This window comes from Anolis sagrei, chromosome 2 (genome assembly GCF_037176765.1).
Source record: "Anolis sagrei isolate rAnoSag1 chromosome 2, rAnoSag1.mat, whole genome shotgun sequence".
Lineage (NCBI taxonomy): Eukaryota > Metazoa > Chordata > Lepidosauria > Squamata > Dactyloidae > Anolis > Anolis sagrei.
The window spans coordinates 21,442,681-21,455,998 of record NC_090022.1 but is presented as its reverse complement, the minus strand read 5'-3'; the positions used below and the strand labels follow the sequence as shown (position 1 = coordinate 21,455,998).

General features: G+C 44.9%; 1 protein-coding gene across 1 annotated transcript; it reads right to left on the bottom strand.

The window, feature by feature from the left end:
* Nucleotides 1–4,429: 4,429 nt before the first annotated feature.
* LOC137096009 (uncharacterized) lies at nt 4,430–11,201 on the bottom strand. The gene is made up of 2 exons (XM_067463339.1): nt 11,037–11,201; nt 4,430–6,905 (listed from the first exon to the last, which is right to left on the bottom strand). The coding sequence occupies exon 2, from the start codon at nt 6,893–6,895 to the stop codon at nt 4,859–4,861; it is 2,037 nt and encodes a 678-aa protein (XP_067319440.1). The 5' UTR covers nt 6,896–6,905; nt 11,037–11,201; the 3' UTR covers nt 4,430–4,858.
* Between the last annotated feature and the right edge of the window lie 2,117 nt (nt 11,202–13,318).

The window sequence follows — 13,318 nt, the reverse complement described above, 5'->3', positions numbered from 1 at the left end:
TCCCTTACATTTTATTGCTGTGTTCTGTTTATATTGATGTATTGTATTGTTGGGCTTGGCCTCAGGTAAGCCGCCCTAGTCCCCTTGGGGACATGGTGGCGGGGTATAAAGTTTATTATTATTTGTTATTATTACTAGCTGTCCCCGCCACGCATTGCTGTGGTCAACCTTCTCTCCCTCTTTCTCTCCTTCTGTCTTTTTCTCCTTCCTTCCCTCCCTCTTTCCTTCCTTCCCTCTTTTTCTTTCCCTTCTTTCTTCCTTCTCTGTTTCTTTTCTTGCTTCCTTTGCTCTTTGGTTCCATCCTTCCTTGTCTCTTTCCTTCCTTCCTTCCTTCCTTCCTTCCTTCCTTCCTTCCTTCCCTCTTTCTTTCGTTCCTTCTCTCTTTCTTCAATCTCTTTCTTTCCTTCCTTCCTTCTTTAAATTTTTTTATTTCCTTCCCTCCTTCTCTACCTTCCTTTCCTTCCTTCTCTCCTTCTTTCCCTCCTTTTCTCTCTCCTTCTCTCCTTCCTTCCTTCATCCTTTCTGTGTGTTTTGTGTGTATATATATGCATATATGTGCGTATATATGTGTGTTTGCCTTTATATATGTAGCTTTGCACATGCATTTGCATGTGTGTGTGTATATATTTGTGTATATGTGTATATATGTGGGTTTGTGTGTGTGTGTGTGTGTGTGTAGCTTTGCAAATGTGTTGTAATGTATTTTTTTTGGCTTTTTAAGTCCCTTCTGCTGTGTTTTTCAGTATTTTTATGAGTGATGTTCACTTATTGGCCTGATAGGTGTCTTGTGTCCAAATTTGGTGTCAATTTGTCCAGTGGTTTTTGAGTTATGTTAATCCCACAAATGAACATTACATTTTTATTTATATAGAAGATTGTTTTGGTGTTTTTTGCACTACAAATAAGATATGTGCAGTGTACATAAAAAATCATGCTTTTTTCAAATTATAATCCGGCCCTCCAACAGTTTGAGGGATTGTGATCTGCCCCTCTGTTTAAAAAGTTTGAGGACCCCCGGGCTGTATGGATGGGCCTCAGATACAAACTCAACTTCAGCCCAACCCCCCAGAGCCTAGCTTGTCCTCTTACCTGGAGTGCCTGGTGGGCCTCTTGGAGAGGGCGACGGTGGGCTTTCCCTTGGTCGCAGGCCACGCAGAGGGGTCTTCCTTGGTCCTGGCAGAAGAGCTCCAGGGGCTCCTGATGGAGGGCTTGGGGGCTCTCTTGGGGGCTCCCTTTGGGGCTGGGCGAGGCCATTCGTCGGGCCACCTGGGCCACGTTCCTCAGCTGCCGGTTCTCCTCCAGCCTGGCCTCGGGGAAGGCAGCCCGGCATTGAGGGCAGGAGACATCCCGCAAGGCGCCCTTCCAATACTGGTCCAGGCAAAGCCGGCAGAAGTTGTGCCAGCAGCCCACGATCATCACCGGGTCGGAGAAGACCTCCAGGCAGATGGGGCAAGCCAACTCCTCTTGCAGAGCCTCTTCCACCGACTTGGGCTTCGAAGCATCCATGCTTCCCTCCTGGTAGCCTGGAGACAAAAGCGATGTGTCCCTTTCCTGCTCTTTGCCAAGCCAAGGGGGGCGGGGGTTCGGGGGTTTGGGGGCTGGCCTGGTGTTCAAGCTGACCCATCGCTGCCCTCTAAGGGGGATCTGCAACTTCGCCCCCTTGAAGCCCTTAAAACAGGAGATTCTCAACAGGCACTAACAAGCCACACCGAACAACTGTCAGGCCATCAAATGCTAATCAAGGTGGTCAATTGAAACATTCACACCTAGCTCCAGCAGACAAGAGTTCTTTGTCCCACCGTGGTCATTCCACAGATATATAAACCCATTTTCCTAGTTCCAACAGACCTCACTACGGCCCCCGGTGGCGCAGTGGGTTAAAGCATTGAGTTGCTGAGCTTGTTGATCGAAAGGTCGCAGGTTCGATTCCGGGGAGCGGCGTGAGCTTCCGCTGTCAGCCCTAGCTTCTGCCAACCTAGCAGTTCGAAAACATGCAAATGTGAGTAGATCAATAGGTACCACTCAGGTGGGAAGGTAACAGCGCTCCATGCAGTCATGCTGGCCACATGACCTTGGAGGTGTCTACAGACAACGCCGGCTCTTCGGCTTAGAAATGGAGATGAGCACCACACCCCAGAGTCAGACATGACTGGACTTAATGTCAGGGGACAACCTTTACCTTAACCTAACAGACCTCACTACCTCTGAGGATGCTTGCCATACATGCAGTTGAAATGTCAGGAGAGAATGCCTCTAGAACATGGCCATATAGCCCGAAAAAACCTACAACAACCCAACAAAAGATTCTCTAACCCATTCCCATCGATGTCCACTGGGGATAATGGGAATGGCAACCCAACAGCACTGGTGGCTCTGAGGTTGGGGACAGGGCAAAGGACGTTTCCAAGTCAGGCATCCTACAAGAAAGGAGATTCCATCTGGACATTAGGAATAACTTCCTGACTGTGAGAGCTGTTCAGCAGTGGGACTCTCTGCCACGAGTGTGGTGGAGGCTCCTTCTTTGGAAGCTTTTAAACAGAGGCTGGATGGCCATCTGTCGGGGGTGCTTTGAATGCAATTTTCCTGCTTCTTGGCAGGGGGTTGGACTGGATGGCTCATGAGGTCTCTTCCAACTCTTTGATTCTATGGTTCTATGATTCTATCTGTGTTGATTATAAGGCTGGTCGAGGGCCACTTAAGATGACATAGAGCCCTTCCACACAGCCATATAACGCAGAATATCAAGACAGATAATGTACAATATCTGCTTTGAACTGTATTATCTGAATCCACGGTACCATATAATCCAGTTTAATATGGATTTTATACAACTGTGTGGAAGGGACCATAGAGGGCCTTGACACATGTGCTCTGAAGTGTTCCCAATAGATCATCTAGTCCAGCTCACTTTTCTGCAAAGCACAGTACTATCAATAGCTTACCCATGAGCTGGAACAGTCTCCAATGTAATTAGAGTTGACGTTTTACCAAGCCTTTAGTCTTCTCTGCTAGTGTATAGTCTGACACCTCTTTGATTGCCATGGCTCAGTGCTATGGAATCCTGGGATGTGCAGTTTTACAAGGCCAAAGAGAACTTATGCCTCAACTGCATAGCATTGAACCACGGCAATGGGGCTCAATACTACAGAGTCATGGGAATTGTAGTTTAGAGTGAGTCACCAACACTCTTTGGCAGAGAAGGCTGAAGACCTTATAAAGCTACATCTCCTGAGTAATACTACTATAATTCTGCAGTGTAGACACACCCCAGAAAATGGCTCGAGGGGACTTCTTTTCTTGACTTGCACTTTCCCTTTCCTTTTTATTCATCTCATAAGGAATCCCCTGTACTTTGAAAGCTATGTCATGTATTTTTCATCTTTCAGTTGGCCAAATAAAGGTATGTGTACTTCCAATTTACATTTATGGCCAATGGGGCTACTTCTGCATTCAAGAAAGAATATGGAAACACAGACTACACAAGAGCTGTAATCTCCCAATATATGTTTGTTTATTCATTCCTTACATTCCAAGTTCATTCCTTGTTAATTATTTTAATATACAGATTCTGTGTCATTGTTTGCAATATATGAGGGTTGAATGAAAAGTAATGCCTCCACCTTCGTAACTCCCCAACAGATGGCAGTACTGGTGTGCGGCAGATACTGGCTTGTTCAGTAGACTCTCCTCTACAGTTCCGTTTTGGCGGGAAGCCTTAGCATTGAACGGTTGTGTTATTATGGAACCCCAGCACAGACAGTCGGTCAATGCAACTTAAGCAATGTTCAGTCATTGAATTCTTGACAGCAGAAGGTGTCACCCCAAAGGAGATTCATCAGAGAATGCAAGCTGTTTATGGTGATTGTGTTAATGTGAGTACTGTGTGTCGTTGGACGAGTAAGTTTAAAGATGTTGAGGTGATACCTTCTGCTATCAAGAATTCAATGACTGCATGTTGCTTAAGTTGCATTGACCTACCGTCTACACAGGGTTCCATACTTTGCACTTTAACAGCACAACCATTAAATGCTAAGGCTTCCTGCCAAAATGGAACTGTAGAGGAGAGTCTACTGAACAAGCCAGTACCCAGAGGCGGCCCTAGGTAATTTTCAACTGTAAGCAAACAGTATTTTGGCGCTCCCCCTCCCCCCAACCAATCACTGATATATATTTTCTGTTCGTCGTGGGAGTTCTGTGTGCCATATTTGGTTCAATTCCATCATTGGTGGAGTTCAGAATGCTCTTTGATTGTAGGTGAACTATGCATCCCAGTAACTACAACTTGCATATGTCAATGTCTATTTTCCCCCAAGAGCGCCTCAAGAGCACTCCTGGGCAAAATCAACTATACTGCAGATGCTTACTTTGCGTTATGTGTTGAGCCGCCCCTGCCAGTACCCACTGCATACCAGTACTGCCATCTGTTATGAAGGTGGAGGCATTACTTTTTATTCAACCCTTGTAGTAGTCTAGAACAGTGGTTCTCATCCTTTGGTCCTGCAGGTCTTTTGGACTTCAACTCCCAGAAATTAGCCAGTTTACCAGCTATTAACAGCGCTTCATGAAGTCATGCTGGCCACATGACCTTGGAGGTGTCTACGGACAACACTGGCTCTTCGGCTTAGAAATAGAGATGAGCACCAACCCCCAGAGTCGGACACAAATGGACTTAATGTCAGGGGAAAACCTTTACCTTTACCTTACCAACAATTAGTAATTGTAGGAGCTGAAGTCCAGAACACCTGGAGGACCAAAGGTTGGGAACCACTGCTCAAGACCCTTGGAGCTATGAATTAATCAACAACATTCTCTTTGTTTGGCCCAACCATCCTCTTTTGTAGGACACACAGATCACATCTTATATAAAGTCATCGTCCTCCACACTGAGCTCTTTCAGCTCTACACCACCCTCCTTTCCAGGCAGCAATGTTCTCATCTCCCTTTCGACCGCTTCTTCTCTGGCATCCAGACTTCGAAAAAACTCCTCCTTCTTTTCCAACACCAGCTCCTTCACTGCTTTCTGTGCTGCGTCACAGCCTTCGGCCAACGTGATGCGTTCGGTGGCCAACGCTGGGTGATTAGGTTCCATGGTCAGGATGCGACCTAAGCTGCTGATCCTCTCCATCAGGTACTTCTGTGACACCTCCATGTAAGTCTCAGAAATCATGACCACTAGTTGGGCCACACTGGAGGCATTAAAAATATATCCATATACGACATCCGCTGTGAAGGCATTGAATGTATAAGTGGAGATTTTAGTGGTGCTCTCTACTGTGTCGACAAAATCTTTCACGCTCCAAGCCAAGCAAGACCCAATTAAGTTGGAGATCATTTGGAAAAAATGGATCATCTTCTCCCATTGCTCCTTCAGTTTCCCCAGGGCATTCAGTCCCTTGATGAGCATTTCTCTGGCAGTGTCAAAATCCACCTCCTTGACCTGATAACTTCTCATAGTGCAAAGGATCTCCGCCAGCTCCTCGTTCTGCTTCTTGAAGTTCTCAAAGCTTCTCTGGTATTCCTCCCTTGTGGCCTTCAGTGCCTCCTGGCTCTGCTTCACTTTCAGGTGGGCATTTTCTACCCCTAAGCTTTCTGCTGCTGCCAACTTGGACAAGTTGGGTGGTTTTGGGGTAAAGGCTGGAGATCGAGTGTAGGACTTGCTATAGGAGTCAAATTCTGCCGCATTCTTATAGAGTTGATTTATCTCACTCAGTAAGCTGTGCCCTACCTGCCTAAGGCCACCTTCAGATGAAGCCATTTCCGCCAGCTGTTGGCAAATATCCAGCCCAACTTGACAAATCATTTGAGCTTTTGCTTTGGCCTCACAATCTGCTTCTTTCTCAATGGAGGCTTTCAGCCTTTCTAAGTTTGTGTTCACCCACTTTGTTTTGATTTCGCCAGTGATTTTATCAAGAATCATGGAGACCTTGAGGCCTCCATGTCCATCCAAGAGGTTCTTCAAGCTGGTGGCAAAGGTTAAAAGCTCAGCTGACTTAGAACATATGATACTAGCTGGAATAAATGGAGTCATCGGAGTTGGTTCCCCACCAAGGTTCCTGTCAGCTCCTTCTCTCACAATCCCCTGCCTCATTGCTAGCATGCGGGTGAACTCGACAGAAAGATTTCCCAAAATTTGATTAAGGTTGGTAACCACCTCCATTCCCACTGCATCCCACCCTGTGGGGATGGAATCCATGGCCTTTTTATAATGCTGGTAGGACTCCTCTACTTGCTTCTTCATCAACTTATGATACTGTTCAGCCATCTTTTTAGCCTCTTTGGCTGATTTTTTCCGGATCTCAGCTTGTTCCAGGGCTATCTTCACATCCGCCAGCTCCTGCTCATAGCCATGCTTCGCATTGAGGCAAGCTTCCAGGAGTTCCTGGATCAAGTTGATCACATCTGCAAACTTGGCATTGACCGCCTTGGCCAGCTCTACACATCGCTCTGTCATTGTCTGGAGGTTTTTGAGTTGGCTAGGGATCATGGCCGCCACCACCTCAGTTTCCTGAAGAAGAGTCTGCACAATTGTTTTCATCCGTTGTGGGATGCCCCTTGCAAGCAACCTGATCTGATCCATGTTTGTGTGGGCCTCGTTGAAAGCACCCCAACCTTGATTGCTCACTTGGCACAGGGAAGCCTTGAAGGACTCTGGAAACTTGAGATGATGGAAGCCTTTCTTGGGTGGATTTAGGTTGATGGAGAAGTCTTGCTGTCCCGTTGAGATAAAAATCAGCTCCCCCAGGATAGCAATGGAGAGGGGAGCTGGAATGAGGAACTCTTCCCAGTTGGCATAAGGCTTCATGACAAGTTCTGCTTCTTGGCGGAGATCTTTTGCTTTGCTGAGGGTCTCCACAGCCTTGACCAAGGCACGTGTCTTTTCTTCTGGTGATGCCATTGTAAACAACCTGCCAGAGGAGAAGTGACACATTACTTAGCAAAGATAGGAGAAGGGGCCCATCACCCAATGCCATTTGTGACATGATCACAGTGTTGCTCTAACTATCCCAGCAAATGCAAATCCCTGACCTCTTTTTAAACACTCTGTATTAAATTTCCAGAATATATACAATATCATAATACAGCAACATTTAAAGATTGTTTTAAAGCCGGAGGTTTAGCACAGCTGGTAAATCATCAGCAATTACAAGATCTATCAACCAAAAGGTTGCAAGTTTGAAGCCCCAGCTTTAACTGTGATTAGAAAAATTAGGTAACGCTAAAAGCGGGGGAGGTGTTTTACGACACCATAAAGAAAGAAGATCAGAAAATGCTGGGCGACCAAAAGGAAGGAGGAAGTCCTGACGGCTCTTCGTCAATCAGGATAGAGCAACAGCACCCCCTGGACTTGAGCCCAACCTTTCATGGCACCAAAAACAGCTGAAACAAACCACCTCCTTCTGTTCTGTTCTGTCTGTCTGTGTATTGTCTATAAAAAGCGGCATTGAATGTTTGCCGTGTATATGTGTTGTGATTTGCCCTGACTCCTCTTCGGGTGAGAAAGGCAGAATATAAATAAAGTGTTGTTGTTGTTATTATTATTACTATTATTTATTATTTTTATTTATTTATTTGACTTGTATACCACTACTCCCAATTTGGCTCGGAGCGGTTTACAGCAGTAGATTAAAACAATACAATTCACTTTAAAATACAATAAAACAAGAACAGACATAGTCCCGAGTTATTCACCCATCGAAAGCTTGTCGGAAGAGAAAGGTTTTACAGGCTATCTGAAAAGCAAGTAGGTCTCGGATAGATCGGGTTTCAAGTGGCAAGGCATTCCATAAATAAGGGGCTATAATCGAGAAGGCTCTCTGCCTAGTAGAGGACAGATGATAAGTCCGGATGTTGGGGACTTCAAGCAAATTTTGGTCTTCGGACCGAAGTAATCTCTGGGGTTGGTAAGGGAATAAGTGGGCCCTCAGGTACGCTGGCCCCAGACCATATAAGGCCTTAAAGGTTAGTACCAGCACCTTGAAAGTAATCGGGTACTCAATCAGTAGCCAGTGCAGCTGTTGTAGAATTGGGGTGATACGACACCTCGCTGGCACCCCGGCGAGAAGACGAGCCGCCGCATTTTGCACCAGTTTCAGTTTCCGGATCACTGATAAAGGAAGGCCAATGTAGAGGGCGTTACAGTAGTCAAGCCTCGAGTTGACCGTCGCCTGGATCACCGTAGCCAGATCGTTCCTATATAGGTAGGGAGCCAGTCGTCTAGCCTGACGTAGATGGAAAAATGCATATCTGCTCACAGCAGAGACCCGGGCCTCCATTGTGAGTCCAGCCGGCCCTCCATCCTCAGAATGAGCTGAGTGTCATCAGTGTACTGGTGGCACTCAAGCCCAAAGCTCCGCACCAGTCTGCGCCTTTGCTGAATGTAGCATTTGTTGGATTTTCTTAGTGGGTCTGTAGATAGTTTGTAGGTTGCGTTACTTCATAAACCATGAAAATGAACAAAATCTGGCTTCCGCTATTAAGAAACTCTAACGTCAGGACAATAAATAAAGAGCAACACTCAAAAACAGGGGAATTCCAGACATGAAACAATCATGGGCAGTTAACACCTCACAAAAAAGGATTTCCCCAGACAGGAAGCAGCTAGGCTTTGAAGTTGCAAGGCCATTAAATGCTAATCAAGATGGCCAATAGGAACAATCACACCTTCCTCCAAAAGACAAGAGTGTTTTCTCCCTCCCTGTACCTTCCACAGATATATAGACGGCACTTGCCTAATTTCCAACAGACCTTACAACCTCTGAGGATGCCTGCCATAGGTGTAGGTGAAATGTCAGAACAGAATGCTTCTGGAACATGACCATACAGCCTGGAAAACTCACAGCAACCCAGTGATTCCAGCCATGAAAGCCTTCGACAACCCATAAAGTTGTTCTTTCAGACATCTAAGGTGCATTCATGTTCCCATACAATTTCTGTGTGAATGTCCACACAGAGTTGTGCATGTTCTGCAGAATAATTATATTTTCCATCTACTTTTAGAACATTAGGAGATTTTTTTCAAGGGAGGTAACTACAATAACAATGGATTTACCAAAATATATTACTTTATGACTTAGTAATGATAATCAGATTACCTCCATGCAATGCTATGATAATGAGTAAAAATTAATTCTTTTTTAAAAAGTAACTTTTGAAGTTATTTTTTCCCTTCTGACAACAAAAGGAGGCTCACCAGCAGAGGAACAACCTACTTATTATTTATTTCGTATAAAAAGTATTGCATAAAGTAGTATAAAACAGATAAAAATAGGAGCACAAGTGGTTAAATATCTTTTGACCAAAAACGGACAACAGCGACCACATTGTCTGTTGCCTCCAACAATTTTTCCCCTGTACGTGAAGCAGGACATTATGGACAAGCATACAGATGCGGAGTTGTCTATTCTGCTCCATGGTTGCACAACTTACTTGTAGGTTACTTTTAGGCTGGCTCCTCACATATCCCTCTGGCCTCTCAACAGAAGGCCTTTTGTCCTTTCAATATTAAAAAATAGTTATGCTGTACTTTCTTTTCCAACTTGCCACTCTCGTCATAGGCTTTTAAAAATAACAATACTATAAGACATGAAGAGAAAACATGGGGAAGTTATAAGTGGAAAGATTTAACCTAAGCAGAGGTAGCCCTGGTTAGTATTTGGATGAGAGACCACCAATGAATATCAGGTGCTGTAGGGAAATGCTTTTAACTTTTTTTCTTATGTGAGGAGCTACTTAAGAAACTGCAAGTCGCTTCTGGAGTGAGAGAATTGGCCGTCTGCAAGGACATTGCCCAGGGGATGCCTGGATGTTTAAATGTTTTACCATCCTTGTAGGAGGCTTCTCTCATTTCCCCACATGAGGAGCTGGAGCTGACAGAGGGAGCTCATCCATGCTCTCCACAGATTCGATCCTCCGACCTTTCGGTCTTCAGTCCTGCCAACACAAGGGCTTAACCCATTGCGCCACCAGGAACTGGTAAAACCACCTCTGAGCATGCTTTCCTTATGAAAACCTTATGAAATTCACGAGGTTTCCATAGACCAAGCTGAAGGTACATTCAGTCTGGGAGCTCCAGTGCCTTATCAAACTAGAAACACTAGGATTCTATGAGATGGTGCTTCAGCATTTCAATTTCTATCAAAGTACTCTAACTGCATAACTTGAATGGGCTGGGGATTATCCCCCCCCCCCCCCCCCATTCCATAATTCCTTCCACTTCCATACTATTTGTTTGTGGGTTGCTGTGAGTTTTCCAGGCTGTATGGTCCAGAAGCATTGTGTCCTGATGCTTCACTTGCATCTATGGCAGGCATCCTCTGAGGTTGCCCGCCATAGGTGTGGGCAAAACATCAGGAGAGAATGCTTCTCAAATATGGCCATATAGCCCGGAAAACTCATAGCAACCCAGTGATTCTGGGCATGAAATCCTTTGACAACACATATTCCTGTTTCTTACAAGAGTATATATATTGTAACGTTTAATGGTGTAAATTATTTTTAAAGCACCACAAAGAGCAATTCATCCCAAAACAAGAGTAAATGCATTGTAATGTCTCAAACCCCATTCACACCACATATCATATCATACCATTATGATTCCACTTTAACTGCCAGTGTTTGTATCCTATGAGATCCTGGGATTTATAGTTTGGGAAGGCATTGGAGCTCTATGCCAGAGAATTCTAAATATATCTCGAAATTGCAAACGTCAGGATTTCATAGAATGTAATCATGGGTTGTTGTAGGTTTTTCGGGCTATATGGCCATGTTCTAGAAGCATTCTCTCCTGATGTTTCGCCTGCATCTATGGCAGGCAACCTCAGAGGTTTTGCGAATGCCTGCCATAGATGCAGGTGAAATGTCAGGAGAGAATGCTTCTAGAACATGGCCATATAGCCTGAAAAACCTACAACAACCCAGTGATTCCAGCCATGGAAGCCTTTGACAATACAATATAATCATGGCAGTTAAAGTGTTATCGGAGTGCAATGGGAAAGAGACCTTTCTCTGAGATAAACATTTCAGGCAAGATTACGCACCTTTTGTGGAACCAAAAACTCAAAAGCCCAGGATGCAGTCTGCTCAGTTCTGAGTGCAGGACCTCATATATAGGGATTGTGAGCAGCTATCCTCCTCCTCCTCCTCCCCAAAGTATTTTGAAATATCTCTGTCTGACAAAGGGCGTTGGAGCTAAATCCTCGCAAGGTAACCTTTAATTCTTTTGGATGTTTCTGTTGGGAGAAAGGAAGATTCCAACCCCTCGAAGACAAACATCCAAAACTTGAGAATGGATTGGCTGCTTATCCCCAGTCCAGTTTTATCAGCATTCCTCAAATATCTATGTAGGCTTTTAGAAGTTAGAATGGCCAGCTGTTTTTTAGAGTGGGAAGATAAGACCACTAAACCTATGTCTCTTTTTAACTATTGTGGAGTTTCTTCTCACAGAAATCTAGGAACTCATACTCCAAATTGTGTGAAGCCAATCTTTAAAGCAGGCATGGGCAAACTTCGGTCCTTCAGATGCTTTGGACTTCAATTCCCACCATTCCTAACAGCCTCAGGCCCTTTCCTCAGCAGTTTAAGTGGCTGAGGGAGAAAAGAAAGGCACCTGAGGATGTTAGGAATGGTGGGAATTGAAGTCCAAAGCATCTGGAGGGCCAAAGTTTGCCCATGCCTGCTTTAGACTGTCTGCTGAGTCAAAAGCTTTCAGTTTGTCCATTGCATCTGGTGTTTATTCTCCCAGATTATCAAAGCAGATAATCCACATTATCAGCTTTGAACTGGATTATATGAGTCTACACTGCCATATAGTCCATTGCATCTGGTGTTTATTCTCCCAGATTATCAAAGCAGATAATCCACATTATCTGCTTTGAACTGGATTATATGAGTCTACACCGCCATATATTCCAGTTCAAAGTAGATCATCTGGATTTTATATGGCAGTATAGAAGGGGCCTTTGGACTCAAAGCAATGGGTTCAAATTACTGGAAAGAAGATTCTAGCTGATCCTTACAAAGATCTCCCTGACTCTAACAATTGTTCAACAGTGGAACTCACTGCCTCAGAGTGTAGTTGAGACTCCTTCTTTGGAAGCTTGAAAACAGAGGCTAGGTGGCCATTTGTCAGGGATGCTTTCATTGTGCTTTTCCTGCATGGCAAAAGGGGGTTAGACTGGCTGGCCCATGAGTTCACTTCCAACTCTATGATTCCATGAATGTCTTTAGCTCCTTGTTTGGGACAAACTACAACTCCCAGGATCCCTTAGAACTGAGCCATGACAGTGGAAGTGGGGTCAAACTGCATTCATTCTACAGAAGATGCACGCCCTTTGAATGCAAAGCTAACTGCTGTTTATTCCATGTCGTTAATTATAAATTGCTAGGAGCCCCCGGTGGCACAATGGGTTAAACCCTTGTGCAGGCTGGTCAGAGGTTCAAATTTGGGGAGAGAGTGGATGAGCTCCCTCTGTCAGCTCTAGCTCCCCATGTGGGGACATGAGAGAAGTCTCCCACAAGGATAGTAAAACATCAAAACATCCGGGCGTCCCCTGGGCAATGTCCTTGCAGATGGCCAATTCTCTCACACCAGAAGTGACTTGCAGTTTCTCAAGTTGTTCCTGACATGAAAAAAATTAATAATAAGTTGCTACTGAACTCAACCTTCAGTCATGAACCAACAGTTCTAAGAAGAGACCCTGTCCTATCTTAAGGTCAAAATCAGGCATGGGCAAATGTCGGACCTCAAGGTGTTTTCGACTTCAACTCCCACAATTGTGTGAGTTAAAGTTCAAAACACCTACTGGGCCGAAGTTTCCTATGACGGGTCTAAATAATGCAAAATTGCATTAAGAATGTTTTGTTTCCTGCAATAGAGCAACACATATGCATATTGACAACATGCATGCTAACCTAACCAATCAGAAACTTAGCATTGACTTGGCCAGAGCAAGATTGTTAAACTAGAAGCCTCTGAGGCCTCTGCAAAGCTTTCTTGGGCTAACCAAAAATTGGTTGAACTAAGGAAAGCTTTGACAAAGGTCCTAATCTTTTAAAAACTTCCAACAACTAGCATTCCCCAGTATAGGACTGGGGCGCAAAGAAGTCTCTTCTGAGGAGGGATCCACACAAACACTCCCATTCACCAGGGAATCTGGTCCCGCTCTTTGGAGTTTTTCGGGTCTCCTCCCTCGCTTCCCCCCTTTGGCTTTGAAGCCCTTCAAGACTGGCTCAAAGCTCCTTCCTCCCCCCAACCCCAAATCCCACTCTGCCATCACACACAACATCTCCAGCCTGCTTCCTTTCCCCCCAGGGAAAGTCT